The sequence below is a fragment of the Heteronotia binoei genome, chromosome 10 (genome assembly GCF_032191835.1).
Source record: "Heteronotia binoei isolate CCM8104 ecotype False Entrance Well chromosome 10, APGP_CSIRO_Hbin_v1, whole genome shotgun sequence".
Classification (NCBI taxonomy): Eukaryota; Metazoa; Chordata; class Lepidosauria; order Squamata; family Gekkonidae; genus Heteronotia; species Heteronotia binoei.
The window spans coordinates 36,094,346-36,117,443 of NC_083232.1; the positions used below are offsets into that span (position 1 = coordinate 36,094,346).

Sequence of the window (23,098 nt, forward strand, 5' to 3'; positions counted from 1 at the left end):
AGGAATCTGGCAGTACACCAAAGGCATACCCAGGTGTATAGCTATAAAGGAGCTGAAAATGTTCAGCCAGAGAATAGTCTGGACACAGTAAATGACAAACTTGGTTTATGCTGACTTTAATGAGAATATTGCATGAAAAATAACCTGTCTCTGTGTAAGTGCCATTGTCTGTCAAAAGCAGGAAGCTAGCAATATTCTAAACATTCAATACCTCTCTAACAAGACTCTTTATTTTAGGAAATTATGTTACTGCCTGCTTTGAATGTTTCCAAAGTAAAGTGCTTAGAAATCATAGCATCAAAATGGAAGAGAATCAAAATTTCTCTTTTCCTATACCAAAAATATGTTCCGAAAGATTTATTGTTTCTGTAATCACAGACTAAATAATGAACTTTCAATCCACTTCCAATCCACTTTCCAACTGGATTTTCTTCCCACTCTGTAAAATCCAGTTGGAAAGTTGGAAGTGCGTTATTTAGTGTGTGTGATTGCAAGTTGCAACCTCTAATTTCATGTTTCAATGGTATGCTTTATGGCAGCTTTACAGCCTTATGGGATTCAGATTTAAGGATTTTAGCAACAGTCAGTTGCTCCATGACACCTAAAGGATACTAGTTCAGAATACAAAGGAAATAATATACATGTTTTGGTTTTGGTTGTATAAGTTTTGCCTTGACTTTTCCAAATAATTCTCAAAAGAGTTTATTGTTAGATACAGATGTTTTTCAGAGCACGTCTGCAGATCCAACCCCATCAACTGGGGAGACTTTAAGCACATCAAACATTAATGCTCCCAGTGCAGCTGTAGTGGGCAGCTAATCAGATATAAGCACTGCAGGTCCAGATGCAGATACACATTCTAGATGATGAGCTCAGATGACAGGGACTGGCATCCAGATATACACTGGTACAGCATCCAGAAAGCTACTTATGTGTGTCGATCTCTTACTGGATTGTGGTATTCATGGACATCTGTTCTTAGGCATTTTTTAAATGCAGAATGTTATCACATTTTCTGGGAGCCCAGCCCAAACCCCCTATCTGCACCATTTCAGGCATCATATAGACAGCCAACATTCCTCATAGCATACAATTTGGCATAGTATGCTGCTGTTGTGTGTGTTAAATGCCTTCAGATCACTTCTGACTTATGGCAGCAGCCCTATAAATTAATGTCTTCCAAAATGTCCTATTGTTAATAGCATTGTGCCAGTCTGGGGGCTGTGGCTTCCTTGATTGAGTCAATCCATCTCATGTTGGGTCTTCCTCTTTTCCTGCTGCCTTCAACTTCTCTTAGCATTACTATCTCTTTCAGTATTACTTGTCTTCTTATAATGTGACCAAAGTACAATCACCTCAGTTCAGTCATTTTTAGTTTCTAGAGAGAATTCAGGCTTCATTTGATCTAGGACCCATTTATTAGTCTTTTTGGTGGTCCATGCTATCTTCTCCAACTCCACATTTCAAAAGAATCAATTTTCTTCCTGTCTGTTTTATTCATTGTCCACTTTCACACCAACACATAATAATGCCAAAATACTGCAGCATGAATTATCTTGCTCTTGGTTGCCAGCAACATATCCTTAAACTTAAGGATCTTTTCTAGTTTCTGGTTTTGTTTTAGCAAAGATAATTTGATTTCTGTATTGGCCATTCAGCCAATCATCTTTTGGGTTGAAACATATGTTTGCAATGAACAAATTGTTATCTTCACAGTATTCTATGAGTCTTTATTCTGCTTCAGGTTGCACTCCTAGCCCAAATTTTCTGACAATATTTGATTCTATTTTGTTCTACACTGCTGCCTTCCAGTCACCTATGGTTATCAGGACATCTTGTTTAGGCAAGTGATCAGTTTCTTCCTGGACATCATAGGATTTTCAAGGTATGAGAAAATCAGAAGTGGTCTACCATTACATTATTCTGAGCTGTACTAACCAGGGTTAACTGAAGTGTCATTGCTGGTGTTGATGATAGATCTTCTGCCAGTGTCACCTTCCACTACCGCTGCTACCCGGTAGCTACCCTTCAAGGATTCCTCTGCTCCCATCACCACTGGAACTTTCTGTTCTCTTTTGCTGAAGTGGCTGCTGATTCCTGAAGGGGTAGATGCATCTTAGTCTGGTTATCTCAGCTGTAACCATCCCTCCTTGAGTGACTCTGCTAGGGGTTTAGACTCTTGAAAAATTCTAAGTTGCTTACAGCATTGCTCTCAGCTTTGCTGGCACACACAAATCCCCTCACCATGCTCAGGTGAGCTCCAGGAGGGGGTATACTTCCAAGAGAATGCTGGTAGATGCAATCCAATGAAGGGGGACTGTGCAATGAAGTGGTTAAAATGTTGGGATGCATTCAGATCTCCATTTTGCCATAAATTTGGGTGATCTTGGACAAGTAACATTATCTCAGCCTAGCCGCCAAGCCTAGTAATGGTGTTGTTGCAAGGGCAAAATGGGGAAGAGAAAATCATGTACGCTACCCAGAGTTCCTCAGAGGAGTGTGGGATAAAGATGTTCGGTAAGTGGATAACAACCACTGGTAAAGAAGATACTGAAGATGAAGAAGATATTGGATTTATATCCCGTCCTCCACTCCGAAGAGTCTCAGAGCGGCTCACAATCTCCTCTACCTTCCTCCCCCACAACAGACACCCTGTGAGGTGGGTGGGACTGGAGAGGGCTTTCACAGCAGCTGCCCTTTCAAGGACAACCTCTGCTAGAGCTATGGCTGACCCAAGGCCATACTAGCAGGTGCAAGTAGAGGAGTGAGGAATCAAACCCGGTTCTCCCAGATAAGAGTCTGCACACTTAACCACTATACCAAACTGGCTCAGGTCAGCACAGGACAGGACACAGGAGACATGAAGCCCCACAGCCTTATGGGAGATGGTCATGATGAGTCCATCACAGACAGTGTAGCATAGTGGCTAGGGTTTCAGACTAAGATCTTTATTGACTCAAGTTCAAATTTGCAATCTGCCATGGAAAGTTGTTAGGTGACCTTTGACTAGTCATACACTCTCAGTCTAACCTCCCAGGACTGTTAATGAGGATAAAACAAAGAAGAGAAGAATAATCTAAGTTGCTTTGGGTCTCCATGGGGGGGAGTGGCAGGGTATAAAGGAAATAAATAAGTACAGTCAGTTATCTGAAGTGCACACTGAGCATTACTCCCTAGCTTTCTAAGGCAGGAGAAAGGAGAGAGAGGAGAGAAGAGTAGATGAGGCACAGCTTGATTTGGAGACCTCACCTGTGCACAGGCAAATACAAAGAGTAGCAACCCACAACTGACTATCTGAGAGAGAGAGAGGATTCAAGTCCAAGAGCACAAATTCCAACAAGATTTCCAGGCTGTGTATATGTGCGTGTGTGTGTGTGTGTATATTTATTGAGGCAGAGGCACCAAATTTGCAGCATAGCATATGATACCTCTCCTCAAAACACCCTCCAAATTTCAAAAGGATTGGACCAGGGAGTTCAATACTCTGATCCCCAAAGGAATGTGCCCCATTCTTCATTATTTTAAATGGAGGGAAGGCATTGGGGAAGGACGGTGACTCAGTGGTAGAGCATCTGCTTGGGAAGCAGAAGGTCCTAAGTTCAATCCCTGGCATCTCCAAAAAGGGTCCAGGCCAATAGGCATGAAAAACCTCCGCTTGAGACCCTGGAGAGCCGCTGCCAGTCTGAGAAGACAATACTGACTTTGATGGACCAAGGGTCTGATTCAGTAGAAGGCAGCTTCATATGTTCATATGTTCATTTAAAAGGTGTGCAGACTCTTTAAATGTGATGGCCAGAACTCCCTTTGGAGTTCAATTATGCTTGTCACAACCTTGCTCCTGACTCCACCCCCAATGTCTCCTGGGTCCACCCCCAAAGTCCCCAGATATTTCTTGAATTGCACTTGGCAGCCCTATATATATAAGCTTTCAAAAGTCAAAGCCCCTTTTGTCTGATGCCCAATGCAGGGAGGTTTGACTCTTGAAAGTTTATACCCTGGAACACTTGTTGGACTTTAGGATGGCGCTGGACTCAAATTTAATTCTTCTACTGCAGACCAACATGGGTACCTATCTGAGACTATCTTCATGTTAAAAAATAGGAGCCCAAAATGTTAACTACAGTTTCTAGTACAGACTTTTCTACTTATTATTCATTGCTTCCACTTTAATTGTTGTTTGAGTAATAAGAACACAAAAATGAAACATTTCAGAAAATATATTTACAAGGCACAAGAAATCCTTTTGTTAGATTTCTCTGTTTAGGCAAAAAAAGAGAGATCTGTATCATAAAACAAACAAATAGGGAAATGATGAATGGTCCATTTTATTCAGTGTCTTTACCGCTTTGAGTTTTAACACATAATCATAAAATTAAAATGATATATCCTAACGATGCTGTGCAATCAAATGGAAAACTAAAGCTTGATTACGCAGATTTCATCCCTTTTATAGTCAATCTCCCATTTCTTTCCTGCTTTATTCTTTTCTTTTTGCTTTGCCTTATTTTGTTTTCTTTTCCTTGTGAAGAATGGTACTTTGAAGAACAGGAGGCTGAATTTCACAGTTTGCAGTTTATAACTATGTCAGAAACACTTCAAAAAGAGTTAGTGGTCCTCTAATCATTAAAGTGAATTGTTAATGGGTTTTAACCACTGGGTAACAAAATAGGGCTCTGAGAATGTTTCCCAACAAAATAACTTCTGAAGTTTTGAGACTTGGGTACAACATCTTTACTTTTTTAAAAAAAGAGATCATGGAGTTTCACTATCATCTGTTATCTGTTCAGAGAGCAAGAAAGCTCTCCTTGAAACAGATTCACAGGCGTGCATATTTGAGAACAATAGCATTTTGCGATATCAGGACTTGCTTTGGCTATCAGTGTAAGAGACCGCTCCACTTATTAAAGTCTAGAATGCAATGCTGCTTCAGCTTGCTCAGCTTTGTTTTCAGGAAGTTTATGTTAGTGTGTTAAACAGGCCTCGGATTCAGTGGGAGCTCACAGGAGCACAGCTCCTGAACCTTTCTGAGAGTTTCTCCTCCTCCTTCTGAGAGTTCCACCTCCTTGTCCATTGAATAGTTGGTGCAGCTGCATAACAATCCCTGGATAAGCTCCACCACCTATTTTTCTACAAAACAACCCCTGGTGTTAAATACTATCAACTCACTTCCAACTAATGGCAACTCTCAAAGACATCTCGATGTTAACAGCCTTGGTGAGGTCATGCAAAGTGAGGGTCATGGCTTCCTTGACTGAGTCAATCCATCTCACATTGAGTCTTCCTCCTTTCCTGCTGCCTTCAGCATTTCTTAGCATTATTGTCCTTTTCATTGACTCTTGTCTTTTTATAATGTGACTAAAGTACAATAGCTTCAGTTTAGTCATTTAAACTTCTAGAACTCACTGATTGGTCTTTTTGCCAGTCGATGGTATCTATAAAACTCTCCTCCAACACCGCATTTCAAATGATTTTCAAGAAGGGCAGGGTTTTAAATGAGGTGGCACCAGAACTATGGAACTAGCACTGATGCCTGCTTGCCATACAGAAGTAAAAGTGTATCCTAGAAATACAGATACTACAAAAACTGGATCATATTTTTAACTATACTGATTTATGTAGAGTTGGATCCTGCCGTCTTTCCCACACAGTCTCATCTGATTCCTATCTTTGCTTCATGCTCCTGAACATGACATTTTTCTATGTGGTCCCATCATCTCCAGTAGAGGGTTTTTTTGTGGTCACACAAAGCCCTTCCTTCCTTTCTTTCCCTGGAGCAGAGACACAAGTTGTTAGTACTTGAACAAATCCTCAAAAATAGGAATAATAAGAATGAGTTTACCATTTGGGACTTGTTGTGAAAGGAGGTGATTGTAACAGGAAAAAAAAACTTAAGACAAATGCTGCTACTGTTAAGTGTCAACTCTTTACTAGATGCTGTTTTGTTTCTTAAAGCCATGTGGTTTCAAGTGTTACTCACCTCTCTTTCACAATGCACAGTGTTCACCAGGAGGTCGAGAGATATGCCCAGGAAACAGTACATTTGGTGTGACAGGAGTTTGTTGTATGACTGTCTTAAGTCCCATTGATTTCAATGGGAGAGCATAGCAAGAATTTGTTTTCCATTGAGAGTGATGGAATGTAATTGTGTTCAGTTTTGTCTGGATCATGTCCAAAATACCCTCCCACCCACTCCAAATATCCTCTCTCACATACAAGTTGTACAAGTAAGAACTGCTGGATGGCCTTGGAAAGGGCCATGGTCCACTACAAGCCCCACCCCTGAAACAAAGGACAGTGAAGGAGTTAAAGGATCCATACCCATCCATACCCTGGGCTTTCCCCTGTGAAGGAGGGGGAAAAGAAAGGGCAGGCTCAAAGTGGCTTCCACTCACTTTCATTGTGCAAAGCAGAGGCTGCCAGCCTGCAGCTCCCAGCCACTTTGTTCTTGTTTTCCTTCTGCTGGGTGGGGGGCCACTGTATCCTGTGAGATGGAGCAGCTGGCTTGTGGCAGTAGCAGCTCTCACTCCCCTCATCAGGGTCACCAACTTACAACAGCAGTGACTTCTGCCTACCTTGTGGGAACAATCCCCAATCCTTCCGTCCTCCACAATTTTCCCCAGTACCCTTAATGGCCCATCCATCCCTGATTTTGGTTTGGCATTAAAGTTTCCAAACTTGTGTTTGCCAAAGTAACAATATTGCAGCACACGGCAGCATTTGTAGGGGAAAATCAGGAGGCGGGAGGACAAGATCTTTAGCCATTTCTATGTCCTCCTCTGCAAGTGGTCCTACAATGAATCCCTCCCAGGTGACCTGTTTATCATACTGGAACTCACTAGAGGAGGGCATCCAAAATGGTGTGGAAGGCATTTGCAGAGCAGGATAATTTGAGAGAATAATCACTCCCTACTCTTGGACTGATTTCTTGCTAGGCTTGTTCCCATCTCAGAGCCCTTTCCCCCCGATGCTTCCGTCCGATTTCATACAAGCTGCTGTGGGGCTGTGACTTGCACTGCCTCTCTCCCGCAGCAAGCAAGATCCTCTGAAAACTGGTTTCTGCTTGCTATGGGAAAGAGGCAGGACAAGTTGCAGCCCCACAGAAATTGGACAGAAGCGCTGTGGGAAAAAGGCCTCCGAGACTGGAACAAGCCTAGTAAAAAATCAATCTTGGTTTTCAAGAGGAATTGGTTAAGAAGCCTTTGCATGTCTCATAACATAATTTTCCATATTCAGTTCAGACCTCCATTCTACCAACACAGCTGTTGATATGGGACAAATAATTCTGGTCTGCTGAAACTCATTACTGTGGTCTTTAAATGGTTTTACACCAAGCAAGATCAAATAAATCCTAGTTTTTCTCAACAGCTGAGATATGGTAGAGTTGAAGGGATCTAAATATTAATACTGCTGCTACTATTTAAATGCCTTATGAGTAAAACAACAACAACAAACAAAATGATTAAAGAAACCAAACGTGTGTGAATTAAATACCATCCAATGACCTTTTTTCAAACAGGAGTGAATAAGGAGGTAGCTTCCAGCTACAGGCCCTTGTGCTTAAGAGATCAGAACATGCCTGCCATCCTACCAAAATGCACAAGTAATTAGTAACATTTTCAGAAATCAAGTGGCAAAGATCCATTGTGACCCTTTTATCTGGAACCACTCAGCAGAGGAACCCTCTCCTGTCATCTACCAATGCAAATGCTGAGGGTGGAAGGAAAAGCATCCTTTGTCAGATGTATTTACATTGTGCCCCTTCTCCTCTCAGTCCCCAGCTGCTGTCTAAAGAGCCAGAGGGAGAAGCAACAGCCAGCCCCCCATCCATCATTCCTGGACCCAGACCTCACTGACAATCCCTCTCTAAACACCTTTTTATTGTGTTTGAATTGAGATGTTTTTAATTTCTGTTCTTGGGGTTCTTTTCTTCAATTTAGTTTTGGTCAAAAAGTGGGATATGGGAAGGAAGGAAGGAAGGAAGGAAGGAAGGAAGGAAGGAAGGAAGGAAGGAAGGAAGGAAGGAAGGAAGGAAGGAAGGAAGGAAGGAAGAATAGGTCTGCTACATTTGGACTGCTTGCCAGGAGAGGATGCAGGAGAGGCCATTGCTGCATGAGTTCCTACTTGAACTCTTGTAGCTAAAGTAGGAGGATAACAGTGGATCATCCAGTGGAGATTGGAAGAGAGACACACGCAGGTTTTCATTAGCTTTGAGAAGTTCTACCTCTCTTCTTTCTTGATCAAGTGTAAATAAATGCAGCAGATATACACCATAAAACTGAGTCACTGAATGCATAATTATATTTTGCAGACAACTCCAGGATCTATTGTTCTTATTTTTCTAAGCGAGGTAGAGCAGCATGGCTTTGCCATCAAAGACTGAAGCCATGTACCACAAAACGTTTCAGGAGGGGGCACCTTATTTTTAATCTGCAGGATAACGATTGTTTTTAATTAGATTTCAAAAGCCAACTTCTATAACCACAGATTATACAGAAGGAGGAGCAAAAAAATTCTATAAGGGTGCATGAATATACTAAGAGACTAAATGCTTTATATGTGACATGTGTATAAAATTAAAATTGCAGATTCTTTGCCATTTGTTTTCCAAAGCAATGGGAAATATAATAAGAGCAGAACTCTGGGAAACTTATAACAGAGAGTTTCAAGTTTCTGATCTGTTACGTGGAAAAAAAATACCTTGTCTAAATTTTACACTAAACTACCTTGTGCACCAGGTGGGCCCACTGTATCATGTCTTCCATCATCATCACCACCACCATCTATTACATCTGCTGTGCTATAAAACACGAAAGGGGCATGGTCCTACCTGCTGGCTTAAACACAACAGATGAAGAAAAGTGTGGAGGGGGAAAGCGCATAAGAATCATGAAGAGTTAAAAGGTGAATTTTCAATAACATCTTAAGGCAAGAAAAGAAGAACGTTGTATCAATGGTTGGAAAACATTCCTGGCATACAGAACAGCAACATGAAAAGGACAAAATAGAGAAATTGTGCTTGAGAGATAAGGTAGTTTTTTTTTTTTTTTTAAAGAGGATTAAGACAGCAAAGAGACTGAGAAGGAGGAAGATGAGAAAGCAGAGATAAAAGATCAGAAGGACTGGGGCTAAAACTACATGTTACATGGGAACCCCAAGGATCAGTTTGTTCATTGTATCTTTGGACCTTAAAAAGCTGCAGTAAAGAGACTCAGTTTGCATTAGGACTATGATTATGGCAATCAACCCCCCCCCCCTATTTCAGTAATTAAAAAAGCAATAACTTTTACTCTGCTAGGGCTAATAGCAATGGGAGGGGGAGGTTCTATTATTATTCAGAATTATTGAACACATTATTTAAAACATGTATACTTCACACATACCACTTCTGCAGAGCCAGCATGATGCACAAGTTAAGATTGTCAGGCTAGGATCTGGGGGACCAAGGTTCAAATCCCTGCTTTGCATTGTGAGTTCACTGGGTGACTGTGGACCAGTCTCTCTCTCCCCTTAATCTTCCTTAAAAGGTTGTTATCATTAAAAAACAGGGTATAAACATAAATAACCAAATCTTTCAATTGGCAAAAGACATAGTAGAAAACTCTGATTAAAAGCACACCATACCTTGAGTTTTAAACACACACTGGGTAAAAAGATGTAGTTTTTACCCATAGACCTTAAAGACATGTTAAGCATCTTCCACATTGTTATGTTTTCCATGATCTTTCAGGACAGAATTTTTCAGGGAGGCTTTTAAACTGACATTTTAAATTATGGGATTAGTGGAGATGACTTTGTTTAAATATTAATTAGCATTTCATGAACAGATGAAACTGCCTTATACTGATCAGACCCTTGGTCCATCAAAGTCAGTATTGTCTGCTCAGAGTGGTAGTGGCTCTCCAGGGTCTCAGGAAGAGGTCTTTCACATTAGCTACTGCCAGATCCTTCAACTTGCGTTTCTGGGATATTCTGCATACCAAACAGATGCTTCACCCCTGAGCCAAAGCCCCTAAATGGTTATGACCAGACCCATAGCCAATCAGGGGCCCATGGGGCCTGGCCCCCTGACAGTTTGGAGGGGGCCCTCACCTAGCGTTGCCAAGTCCAATTCAAGAAATATCTGGGGACTTTGGGGGTGGGGCCAGGAGACATTGCGGGTGGGGCCATGATCAAGGTTGGAACAAGTACAATTGAACTCCAAAGGGAGTTCTGTCCATCACATTGAAAGGGACTGCACACCTTTTCAATGCCTTCCCTCCATTAGAAATAATAAAGAATAGGGGCACCTTCTTTGGGGGCTCATAGAATTTCCCCCCTGGTCCAATCCTTTTGCAACTTGGAGGGTGTTTTGAGGAAAGGCATCAAATGCTATGCTGCATATTTGGTGTCTCTACCTCAAAGAACACCTCCCCCAAAGAGCCCCAGACACCAGCGGATCAATTTCCCATTATTCCCTATGGCAATTGTTCTCCATAGGGAATAATAGAGTGCCCAGTAGACATTTCCCTCTCCCTTCCACTTTCTAAAGCAGGGAGAGGGCCTCCAAATTGGGGAATCCCCTGCCCCCACCTGGGGATTGGCAACCCTCCCTCTCCTTCTCTCTCTCACACACACTTACTGCCTGGGTCTGGTTACTTGCTCTGAAAATGAAAGCAAAACAAACAGAAGCTGCTGCTGACCCTTTCCCATGAAGTGCTTCCTGTTCCTGCTCAACTTTAAAGGCACACAAACAACAGAAACACATACACGCATTTTAAAATGGGACCTGTTTAAGGTTTCTAAACCTGCCTGAGCTCTAGAGGTACATGATGGCTGTGGGGGCCAGGCTTCCCCCCACATCAGCCAGCTGGCTGGGGGCAGGGGGAAGCCTGTAAAACTGGGGAATCCCCTGCTGGGACCTGGGGGTTGGGAAGCCTACTCTCACCCCCATCCCAGGGCTGCCCCTCTCCTCCCGCCCCTACATGATTCCTCTTATACAGAAGGGGCACCTAGGAGCAGCCACTGCTCCTCCCATGCCATTTAAATGGCCCACAAATTAGCTGATTGGTGGGCTTGATATCAAGTGGGAGGGGCAGCAGGAGCCTTCACCAGCTTCCTGCACAATTTAAGGACCCCCTCCCCTCACATATACCCTGGATCTCTCCCCCTGGGGACTCTAGTTATGGGGCTGGTTATGACGAGTTTGTTTTACAATTTCTTTTAGCAGACTGCATTGAGTCTGCTTTGTGGAGAAGGTTAGCGGCATAAAAAAGTTTAAAATAAGTTTAAAAATCACATTGTTTTGTACTATAACTAGAGTATGAGGTTAGAGCCCACCAGTTTTTTGGCTGGAGTAAGATGTCCCAATTTTCTATAAATCCCTGTTTTGCATTACTTTTTATCTGTGGGGGTAACATGACCCCTAGCACAATATACTCAGGGTTCAAAAGGGGCCCTTCTTCTCTCTTGCGCCTGTGGAAAAAAACTGCTATGATCCAACTGGTGCACAGAGTCACATGCTTCTTTTAAAATGTACACAATGAAAGCATTTCATACCTTACTATCATATTCAAAGGAAAGGTTAAAAGAAAGTGTGTCCCAGATGAGGGGATTATACTGCACTTCTATTCCTGAGAAATCTGGCTTCATTAGTTCAACTGCCACTGGAAAGATATAACTTGCATGAAAATTTTTTATATTGCACATCATGGAAGAATTCCATACCTTTGACAGTACTAAAGGCATTACTTTTTATTAAGAGAGTTTCTGGGCAATTTTAAATATATCAGAAAGAAAGGCATTTATTTAAGATATTGTAGCTTCAGTTTAGTCTACATCATTACCATGTCACAAACAGAAATGTGTGAACTAAATGGCCTTCACACTGAGGAAAAAAGTTACAGAAGTAAACAACCTCCTTTTGAAATTCACATTCCCTGTTCACAAGACACTTTCATCAGCAATGTTCATATGACACCCTGAATATGTGAATATCATTAATGCAGAATTAACACAGTAAAATCAACATGGCTTAAAGCTGGCTATGTGGTAATATGCATAACATGTGGCATTTCAGAGACACAGAAGTTTTCACAAAATAGATATAAATGTGTCTTCTGAAAAGGGTTTCTGAGGAGATAAAGAGGGATTTCTGAGGAGAGAAGAGGCAACAGAAGCCATATGGGTCTGTAACCTGAGAAGGAGCCTCAAGACAGCTGCAGCCACCAGATATCTGCAGCAACACAAAAGCCTGAAGAACAGCAGCGGCACCACAGCAGCCAGAGTGGGAAGAGACTGAGGCAGCCACAGAGATATAGAAAAAGACACTAATCAATTTTTTTGTTTCAACTTTAAGTTGTGTTGTCTAAGTTTGGGTTTGTATGCTCTGCTTTCATTTCCCATCTCTCTTTGTTGAATTAAACCTTTATTCTATTTTAAGTTCATCTTCAGTTTGGTTCTAGGAAGGGTTGCCAGCCTCTAGGTGGGGCCTGGAGATCTTCTGCTTTTACAACTGATATCCAACTGGCAGAGATCAGCTCCACTAGAGAAAATGGCTGCTTTGAAGGCTGGACTCTCCCTTCCCCAAACCCCACCATCTCTTGAATGCACCCCCAAAGTCTCCAGGTAACCTTAGTTATAGGTGACTGGAGGGTCTGGGAGTTGAGTTGGAACGTTCTTCTTCATTTGCCTGCTGGCTGTCCCTCTTGTTAGGAAGTGGAGGCCAGTGGGCTGGAGGAACTGCTACTTTCTTTTTCTTGTCAATCCCCCCACCCCCAAACAAATCCAGGTCCCATAATTTCTTCCCTCAGCTGGGGTTGAGCACAATCTTTTGTTCTTTCTGCGAGATGTAAAACCCCCAGCTCTTGAACTATGAAAGATTTATGCATGTGTTCATACACACACACTTTATCCCTTTCTTATTTCCAGTCCTTCTGGCAGTCCAAAGGAAAATACATTTATTTTTATAGAAGTCCAGGAGAGGGTATAATACAAATACTTGCTGGGGGATTTGAACCCAGCCAGAAGCTTGATCAATTTGCTTGACATTTTTTCATTAATTACAGCCAAAATTGGATCAGGGCCTAAGTGGCCTCCTAAATGACTTTATAATATATTGGGACAAGGAAGCAAAATGAAAACTGTGACAGAAGCCATATTTCCTAATTTCCTAAACTATAGTACATGGCCATTTTCTAACTTGGGCTGCATAATAATGTCTCTGGTTTTTTTGACAGAGCCAACTCAGTATTCACAATAGTTACCCATAATCAATATAGAGCACTCGGTATGAGAAACTGCAGCCAGAAAAGTTCCCACCTCATGGAAGGGGGAGAAAAGCAGTATGATGGAAGGTCAAAGAGAAGCATCACATTTATTTTTGTAACACAAATCTCCAGTGCCAGTTCACGTAATCCGTCCAAAGCAAGCTTTCACCGAAAATAAAAAATTTAGTATCAAATTGAATTTCTTAATATATACAAATGCCTTTGAGTCACTACATTAGTCTGTGATAGAATCTGGCCAAAAAACATGTTTTATATGGGCATGTTAATTCTTGTCATTTTTCTAAGACAAAATTGGTATTACCGTAGTTCATTTAGTTCTATATGCAAAAAGCAAATCTCTGGGTAACTTTGTATTTTGCTTTTCAATGTTAATGTTTCAGTGTATTGCATGATTTAAAAAACAAGTTGTGGCTGCTTATTTCAGAAGGGTTCACTTTTTAGTAATTTGTTCTTTGTGGCTTTTTAGAAATATCGGAACAGTTCTCTAATTGAGAGCAAGAACATCATGACAAAAGACGTCTGCCAAAAATCCTCTTGAAATAGGGATACCAAGCAGCTGTCTGGTATCCCCAGTGATGCCTGACATCACATCCATCCAAAATCCTGGATGTGAAATTAGCATGTTGGTTGAGTTTGTGGCTGTTCCTGAAAACTCCATGGTAAATACCATTGAAGGAAGAGGAGATTGGATTTATACCCCACCCTTCACTGTAAGTCTCAGAGCAGCTTACAATCTCCTTCCCTTCCTCTCCTCACAACAGACACCCTGTGAGGTAGATGGGGCTGAGAGAGCTCTTTGAGAACTGTTCTTGAGTGAACAGCTCTGAGAGAACTGTGATTGACCCAAGGTCACCCAGTAGCTGCATGTGTAGGAGTAGGGAATCAAACCCAGTTTTCTCAGATTAGAGTTCACCACACTTAACCACTATACCAAACTGGCTGTCAACCTGGAGTTTTCATGGATGGCCAAAGCATCACCTGATGCATTTATAGCACACCTGGGTTTCAGGTATATGTGATGTCATGCAGCACTTAAGTTATTTCCTGCCTGGGCCTTTTCTCCTGCCATTCTGAGAACTGAGGTTGGGGTTAAAATCCCAACCATCAGGAGGCTTCCTTCTATAAGTAGGCAAATAGTATCCCAAATTTGAGAGTACCAATGCTTATTAGTTTAGAATAGGCTGATTATGTCATGTATAAACACCACCATTTGCAACAGTGCCTCCACAAAGTACATTTTTAACACTGGAATGGGACAGCTTGCTGGTATCTAGTTATTGAAGGGTTCATTGTATCAATGTTACACTAAATGAGGATTGGGATAACTTTCTCAAATATAGCCATAGCCTGTTTTAAAAGAGATTGATGCTACTGAACTGTCAAACTCAAGGCAGTTGTCATTTTGGAAATATAAATACATTTTTTGTTCTTTGTGCAGTAGATGTATTGAACAATGATTGCAGGACAGGAGAGATGAAAGGGGAAAGCATCTATTATATTTCTTTTAAAAATGCTATCTAAATGCAAAATCTGGAGCCGATTTTAGGTAAAAGTCCCACCTTGGTGCAGAGATTGTCCAAAAGACTGACAAGTCTCATTTCCTGTGACAGAAAACATCTATAAAAATAGCACATTCAAAAATTCATTCAATTTTTGCATTATATCAAACAGCTTATATAGTTTGTGTGTGTGGGCACCATCCAACCATGAAATGGGTTAATTGGGTTTTGTAAGTACACTTGAAACTGTGAAATGGCCTCTATTACTAATGTTGATCGCAATTCAGCTTCTGGTCATGTTGCTCGAGATATTCCATTTTCTACCCATAACTACTAAAAGTTGCCTAAGAATGGAAAATAGTTGAACACTGGTATGGATTTAGCAGAATTCAAAGGACACGCTGGAAAGAACTGTCACTCTGAATTTCACTGAGCTAATGAAATCATACACAGAACCTTATCCTACATTTTTCTTTTCTGATGAAGCTACCAGAATTAATTCATGGGAGCTCTTTGCCCTACATCAGCTAAAATAGGAGATGGGAATGGGATCATGTGGTCACTGAAATTATGTTTGGTTTCATCAGGGGGTTTTTTGGTAGAAAAAGCCCAGCAATAACTCATTTGCATATTAGGCCACACCCCCTGATGCCAAGCCAGCCAGAACTGCATTCCTGTGTGTTCTTGCTAAAAAGAACACAAACACCATGGGTTTCATGAGAAGCTGTGTGGATCTTAATAAAGTAGACATAAACTATTTCTTTCAAGCATGTACTACAGCAAGTTGAAGAAATGAAACTGCTTCATACTGAGTAAAACCACTAATCTGTTAAGATCAGTATTGTTTTGTCTGACTGATAGTGGCTCTCTAGAGTCTCAGGCTAAGATCTTTCACACCACCTTTTAACTGGGGTTGAACCTGGAACCTTTTGCTGGCAACCAAATGTTTTACTGATGAACCCACTTTTGTTGTATTACTGACTTACCTCCAAGACCAGTATTCCAACCCCTGAGCATTTCCATTGCAATCACTTTGATCATTTGGATTGCACCAAAGACTATTCTTTTGTGTCTGTACTTTTAACCACTAACACAATCTTTGAAATGTTCCTAGAGTTTAAATTATGGACATTTTCAAGTTATCATTTTTCAATAACAGCAGTAAAATTAGAATACTGAGAAAACCCAAATCCTGCTTTTGATTAATTTTTTTATTTATTAACACACTGGAATTTGAACTCTTCAAACATGCTGTGAATTTAAAAGTAAATTTACCCAAGACTGTTGCCTGCCAACATAAATATCATGTAAGTACATTTTCCCTTGTGGGTGGATGCTATTTTGAATGAAGCGTTATTTGGAGAACATAATTATTCTAATATGGCAATCATTACATTTTCATTCATTTTACTAATGCAATGCTATTTTATCATCTGAAACAACAACAAAAAAAGAGATATCTTGTCAGATGAAGTTTCATGAAGTATCTGTCCTATTTGTGTCCATATTCATTGACATTTCACAGCATCTCCCCATTTTTCGGTAGATGTGCCATACAGAGGATTGGCAAAGGAAGCAGTCGTTACGTCATTACTGTGAAAAAGCTAGAGGGGGGGGAAACCCAATAAGTTATTTCAAAACAAAATGTTAAACTGAAGCAAAAGGAACAGAAAGAACAATTTCTAAATGAAGTACAAGCTAATTTGGGGAGCACATTTCAGAAGAGCACCTTCAAATAAGACACATCTTCATGCACCTAATGAAGTGGGCTCTTGTAATGAATTCCTTGATCTCATACTGTCACAAAACTCTGCATTGTTCCTGCCACATTTATTGGATTTTCAGCTTCAGTGAGGGTGACTATACATGATCTGTTCATGTGAGCCCACTGTAAAGGTAAAGGTAGTCCCATGTGCAAGCACCAGTCTTTCCCGACTCTGTGGTGGCACAACATCACAACATTTTCACTGCAGACTTTTTTTATGGGATGGTTTGCCATTGCCTTCCCCAGTCATCTAAACTTTCCCCCCAGCAATCTGGGTACTCATTTTACTGACCTCGGAAGGATGGAAGGCTGAGTCAACCTTGAGCTGGCTACCTGATCCCAGCTTCTGCCAGTATCAAACTCAGGTCATGAGCAGAGAGCTTGGACTGCAGTACTGCAGCTTTACCACTCTGCGCCATATACATATATATACCTACGTACATAGGTTTATATTCTAATTTGCCATTCTATCATGGTAACAGCATCTCTTGCAATGGAAGCATGGGGAGAAGATTTTTGCTGATTGTCCGCTCCTGCTGCAGATTCACAATATTACCCATTAAACCTGGTAACTGATCAGAGATTTGAACCCGAATCTGTCTGGTTTATGTCCAAAACACTGACCACCACACCATACTGTCCATATTTTAGGAAGAATATACAATTTTCTATTCCATGGCCTTCTCTTCCCCTTGGTAAACTTCCTCCTTAAGGAAAAAGGAAGTCCACACAAGAAGTAAGCTGGCAGGTTGGCAAAGGTGATTATTTTTAATATGATTTTAATGCATCAGAATTCACACCTTTACTCCAGAGTAATATGCAAACTATTTTGATAATTAGTAATGTAAAAAAAGAGTCACTACACTTATATGTAAACATGCTGCAAAAATCCTTTAGTATTTTCTAACCTGCTTGTATGTATGTACAGAAGAGGTAGTGGAAGCAACTTAAAGACTGAATGGTCCAATATACGATGATTTTAGAATGCTTCAGGGAAACAGATTAGTTTGTACCTCTAAGTTCTTACACTGATTGCTGTTAATTTAAATGAGTTAGCAGGATCAACAGGGAGGCAGGGTAATTATGGCCCCAGACAGTAGCTTGGCCCTGCCGTACTAGAAAGTATTCATTCATTCCCTATTCATGTGCCTCAGGACAATTTTCTCTCCCATCAATGAGGCTGTACAGTTTTCAGCAGAATGTGTTATAGTTTTACCATGTTTCCCATCCTGAAAAACTGTGAGGCACACATACATATCGGAGGGCACAGATTCAAGTGCTATTTCATTCATTTGAATGGAGAATGCCTAACACTGAAATTAACACAGTACAAATCGGTGTTAAGTGGTGATGTTCTGTGATATGCATGTAACTAAATTAGGTTTCAGAATGTTTACAGGTACAAAGTAATGTGGTTCATGAATACAGTTCTGCATCATAATTACAAAACCCTGAGTAAGATTATTGATTTTTGGGGGGAGGGGGGAGGGGTCCTATGGAAGTGTGTAAGAAGAAGCACACTGTGCACATTTACTTATGGAAAGAAGAGATGAACGTTAACCCCCAGGCAATGCACTGTATGCTTTCTTTCATTCCAGACAGTTTCTAAAGCGACTGCCAGGCTGATAGGGATATGCTTGCTATACAGCACTGAGAGATAACAAGCTGTGTTGTACAGCTGAACAGAATGTCCTGTGGTGAAGCCCATGGATCTGGGTTGCCAAGATGCTTGTGGGGAAATTCTAGGATCAGGAAACAAACAAGGATCTTTTCTGAGTTTTGCAGAATTCTTAGATTTATTGGCAGATGCTTGGTATATATGAGAAGTGTGTATGGGTGGGGGGGAAAAGGAAACTCATTCTTAGTTTGATTTAAAGCCACAGTTCTTAAACCACTTGCTGCAACCATTAGTGACCTGAGGAATGTAGGGAACCCAATGACATAAAACTAGTCTCAGTCCTTATACATGCATTTGTAACTAGATTGTCACTGTGCAGTTGGATATGATGCCGCTAAGCCACTGCACATGGGCCACTGCAGTCACAATAATATTTTCTGTTTGCTAAGTCACCAGACCTACTCTACTAACTACAAGTCCTCTGCATTATTATTAAGCTTTAGCTTTGCGTGATGTTTCCTGATTCCCAGTCCTAGTTGCCCTTGGAATTCACACAAACCTCACCTCCTTTCTACCCCCATAGCACTCCAATTAGTTTCTTGCACAGAACAAGACAGAGGAAACTGCAGCAGAATAGCAGCAGCAACAAAAACTGGGCTAAGAGTAAGCTTAGTACAAGAGCTTAGCTTGCTTCTTCACACTAGTGTTAGAATATGTATGCTTATCTTATGACACTTTGTAAGGACCAAATTAGATGTCTCTTTGGAGATTCATGAACAAGTCTCTCTCTAGATATATAAAGGAATTGGGGTGGGGGTGCACTCTGGGTTAAAAGCATCCCAGGAGGGTCAGTATGCCACAGGGAAATTATGTTTGTGGAGGGGACAATTGAACCCTATTGGTACAGCCATATTGCCTTCTCTCTCATCTCTGATTTGTATGCAGCTAAACTGAATTTTCACATCCTGTAGGGCTGCCATCAATGCCACCTCAGCAAATCCTTAGAGATTGGGCAGCGGCCGGGGGTGGGGTGATGCCTAGGTTTGGAGAAGATATAATGTCACTTCTGAGTGATGCTCTAGAAATTTCCTCAGACTTTATGGTGTCTACCATAGAGACTGAATGGATTTCTAGATCAGGGGTGTCAAACATATGGCCATGCAAGCCAGATCAGGCCCCTGCAGGGCTCCAATCATGTCAGTGAGCAGACTCCAATATGGTTTGCTGCTCCCTACTTCCTGTTCCTCCTTCCTATTTCCTCCCAATTTGCTAGTGTCCAGGAAAACCACAGAATTTTCCTGGAAGCTCCTTGAGCAACCAATGTGTGGCATCACGAGCATGATGATGTCACTTATGAGTGATGTTATTGTGCCAAACGTGCATAGCATGCACAAAAAGTCCCCAGCCAGAGGCCACAGGGGACTTGGAAAACCTTGTGCCTGCACAGTTCTTCAGAGAGGGGGGAAGGTGGGAAAGAAAGCCAGAGAGAGCATGCCAGAGAGAGAGAGAGAATCCCATGGAACTTGGAGAGATTCCCCCTTCCAGTTCTAACAGATGGGAGAAGAAAGAAATATAAGAGCATAGCTTGCATTCTTTATTAGTGGAAGGGAGCTAGAGTCTAGTAGCCCCTTAATGACTAACAACATTTATGGCAGGAACTGAGCTTTCATGAGTCGCTTCTTCAAATACAGCTAGAATGTGAGTCCATCTGTCCTTATATCTTGGAGAGTGAAGTAAATTCAGATGCTAAATGACAACAGCGAGCATTATTAATGAGAGAAGAAACCTAGGTCTCAATTCATTCCAGGAGGATGCATTGTCTTGAGCTTCATTATCAGTTGCAGTTCAGCACTCTGTCCAATCTCCCTTTAAAATTCCTTTGTAAGAGAACTGCTACTCTTAGGTCAGCAACTAAATGTCCTAGCAGGTTCAAATGTTCCCCCACTGGTTTTTGAAAGTTGTGGTTTCTAATAACAGTAGAAAGAGTAAGAGTCCAGTAGCACCTAAAGATTAACAAAATTTGTGGTAAGTTATGTGTTTTTGTGAGTCACTGCTCACTTGTTCAGGCTTATTTCCATCTATTATTTGCATCCTCCTGGACTGAACCCTCCTGTACCAGACTGAGACATAGGTTTCCTGTCTCATTACTAGTGCTGATATCTCCACACCTGCTACATATATGCCATATATATGTCAGATCCGTCCCTTGTAACAAATGAGTTTGATACCTTTGTTAAGAACATAAGAGAAGCCATATTGGATCATGCCAATGGCCCATCCAGTCCAACAGTCTGTGTCTCACAGTGGTAAAAAAAACCTAGATGCCGTCAAGAGGTCCATCAGTGGGGCCAGGACACTAGAACAGGGCACTGTTCTGAATAATCACCCAGATGTAATAATTTGGGAGCATTTTTTTCATCCATTTCTTAATTTTTCAATGATAGGGGATTCAGGCTGAAGGGGATGTGCCCACTGGGGGCACGCAAATATTAAGACCAAAGTCAGGGGACTGGATCTCTGGGGAATTTGGCCCTCAATAAAGCAGCTAACAGTACTGTATTAGTGAGTATTACTGGAGTAATTAGCATAAATGTAAACAAAACTTTTACATTCAGACAGAAACACCTCTTTAAAAGAATCAACTTTCTCAGAAAAAAAAAGAATACAATCATTTTTAACCATCCAGGGTGCACAATTCTTTCAAAAAACGTTTTGAAAAGAAAATGATTCACACATACCCCCTGCTGTGCCTGCCATGGAGAAACACTGATTTGAACTCCCAGTGAGCCAGCATACTCTGTAGACTACAAAAGAGATGCACATTAGCCAACCAGGCCAACCTTTTCCAGCAGTGAGCAATATTGCCAACTCTATCAGTCCTGAAACTCAGAGGTAAGAAAGACAACAACACACACCATAAACTATCCCTAGGGGATCTAGTAACTTTATTAGGACAATAGTTGAAAAGCTGACACAGGTCATAATGATAAGTTAGCTCAGGGATTGTTTTGTAGAAAAACAGGTGGTGGAGCTCATCCAGGGATTGTTATGAAGCTGCACATACTATTCAATGGACAAGGAGGTGGATCTCTCCGAAGGAGAAGGTGGAACTCTCAGAAAGGTGCAAGAGCTATGCTCCTGTGAGCTCCCACTGAATCTGAGGCCTGAGTTAGCTTCTTAAATTCACCTATCACTAAAATCAATGGTAATTGCTTAATCAGGATAAATTCAGGGGTCAGTAGTGGAATATACTTAGTATCCAGGGGATCCTCATATTCAACTCTTGGCATCTCCAAGTGAAGGATCTCAGATAGTTGTTGCGAAAGGTTTCATGTGTACCAGAAAGGCAAAACCAATTGTATTGAATTGATCAGATACAAAGATTAAACTTTGATGGTGATGAGGGAACAAAAGAGCACTGAATGGATAGGGTTAAGAACTTCATTAGAGATGGTCTTATCCAATGTGCAACAGGGACATCTGCTCTAGGTCACATATGCGAGGCAGTCCCTGGATGCCCTCAGTCCTACCCTCTGAGGGTTGGGGGCAGCTGGCTCAGCAGTAGCTTCCTTTTATGCCCATTCCATCTAGGGGTTGGGCAGCCAGTTTTTGACCATGGCAGTGGCTTCTACCCATCTCACTCAGGAAAGGGCCACCCCTTTCTTGGATCCTGGTGGCAGGAGGTACACACAGCAGCAGCAGCAGTGATTCTGGGGCCCCATCCTGCATTTTAGATGAGACCCCCATAATCACTAAGGCCACCCCTGCCCATCATTCCAAACCCTAAGACTTGTTGAGCAAGGCCTGACAATGTCATGGGTGGTGATCCAGTGTGAAAGCCTATGTGATATCATGGAAAACTCACATTTGAATCCTTGCTCTGCATGGAAGCTTCCCAGTTGACTTTGAGCCTCACTCAGCCTAACCTAACTCATAGGGTTGTTGTGAGGGTAAAATGGAGTAGAGCAAAATAATGTAAGCTGTTTTGGGTCCCCATTGGGAGAAAAGTGGGATATAAACAAAGTAAATAAATAAAGCAGGGATGCCATGGAGTGATGTCACACTGTATAGCTGTATTAGTAGTAGTACTTCCACACATTGGCAGGTATGTACCACATGATATCTATGTGTGGTCACAATCATAAGGCTTTGAAGAGATTAACAGTTTACCCGATTTTTTTTTTTAAAAAACATGGAAGTTAGCTATGCATTAAATATAAAATGTCTTTGAGCTGTTAGTGCCAGATTATTGCCTCCCATTATATTACATGTGTGCAGTAATTACTACAAGTAGGCATGCGTGGAAGTCAGAAAAAGCCATTGTGTATGCAGGCTATCGGTTTCCAGCCTGCCAGCCTGAGGCCCTCAGAATGAGCCCAAAACCTGAGTCAAGGCCAAAACCTGAGCACTGACAATCTTCTGGGAGAAAGAGGACTGTTATAAACCAACTTGAAGCAGCAGCAACCATAGTAAGTCTGATGTGCTGGAAGGCTATTTTATTTAAATTGAACTGAATATTAAAAAGAGGAATGATAGCAACTTCCATGTAGAAATGTCTGATCTTTAATTACTTCTCAGAAGGATTCATTTAAGAAGAGATGTTCTTTATTGAAAAAAATGACTAAATAAAACAAAAGCTAAGAATTCACACTTGAAGCTGCCTAATACTGAATCAGACTCTTGGTCCATCAAAGTCAGTATTGCAGACTCAGACTGACAGCAACTTTCAGGGTTTAGGTAGAGGTCTTTCACACGACCTGCTACCTGATCCTTTCATCCAGTGTTACTGTGGATTGAACCTGATGCTCTACCACTGAACCACAGCACCTTTACAATTAATTCAAAGGGGGCATTGGCATATTTCTCAGGAAGCATTGCCCCCATATAAGTACATGTCTACATCGTTTTTCCCCCCTCCAATCTGCTGATAAACAAGTAATTTCATTGATAT

The 23,098-nt window shown here is 41.4% G+C and overlaps 1 protein-coding gene across 1 annotated transcript in view; it reads right to left on the reverse strand.

Annotated features, from left to right (window-relative positions):
- Positions 1-15,979: 15,979 nt before the first annotated feature.
- MALRD1 (MAM and LDL receptor class A domain containing 1) overlaps positions 15,980-23,098 on the reverse strand; it is a 367,497-nt gene continuing 360,378 nt past the window's right edge. Inside the window, exons 30-31 of the mRNA XM_060248396.1 lie at positions 20,886-20,951; positions 15,980-16,368 (exon numbers count right to left, since the gene is read on the reverse strand). Of these exons, the coding sequence (XP_060104379.1) occupies positions 16,273-16,368; positions 20,886-20,951 (162 nt within the window). The 3' untranslated portion in view covers positions 15,980-16,272. The remainder of the gene's footprint in view (positions 16,369-20,885; positions 20,952-23,098) is intronic.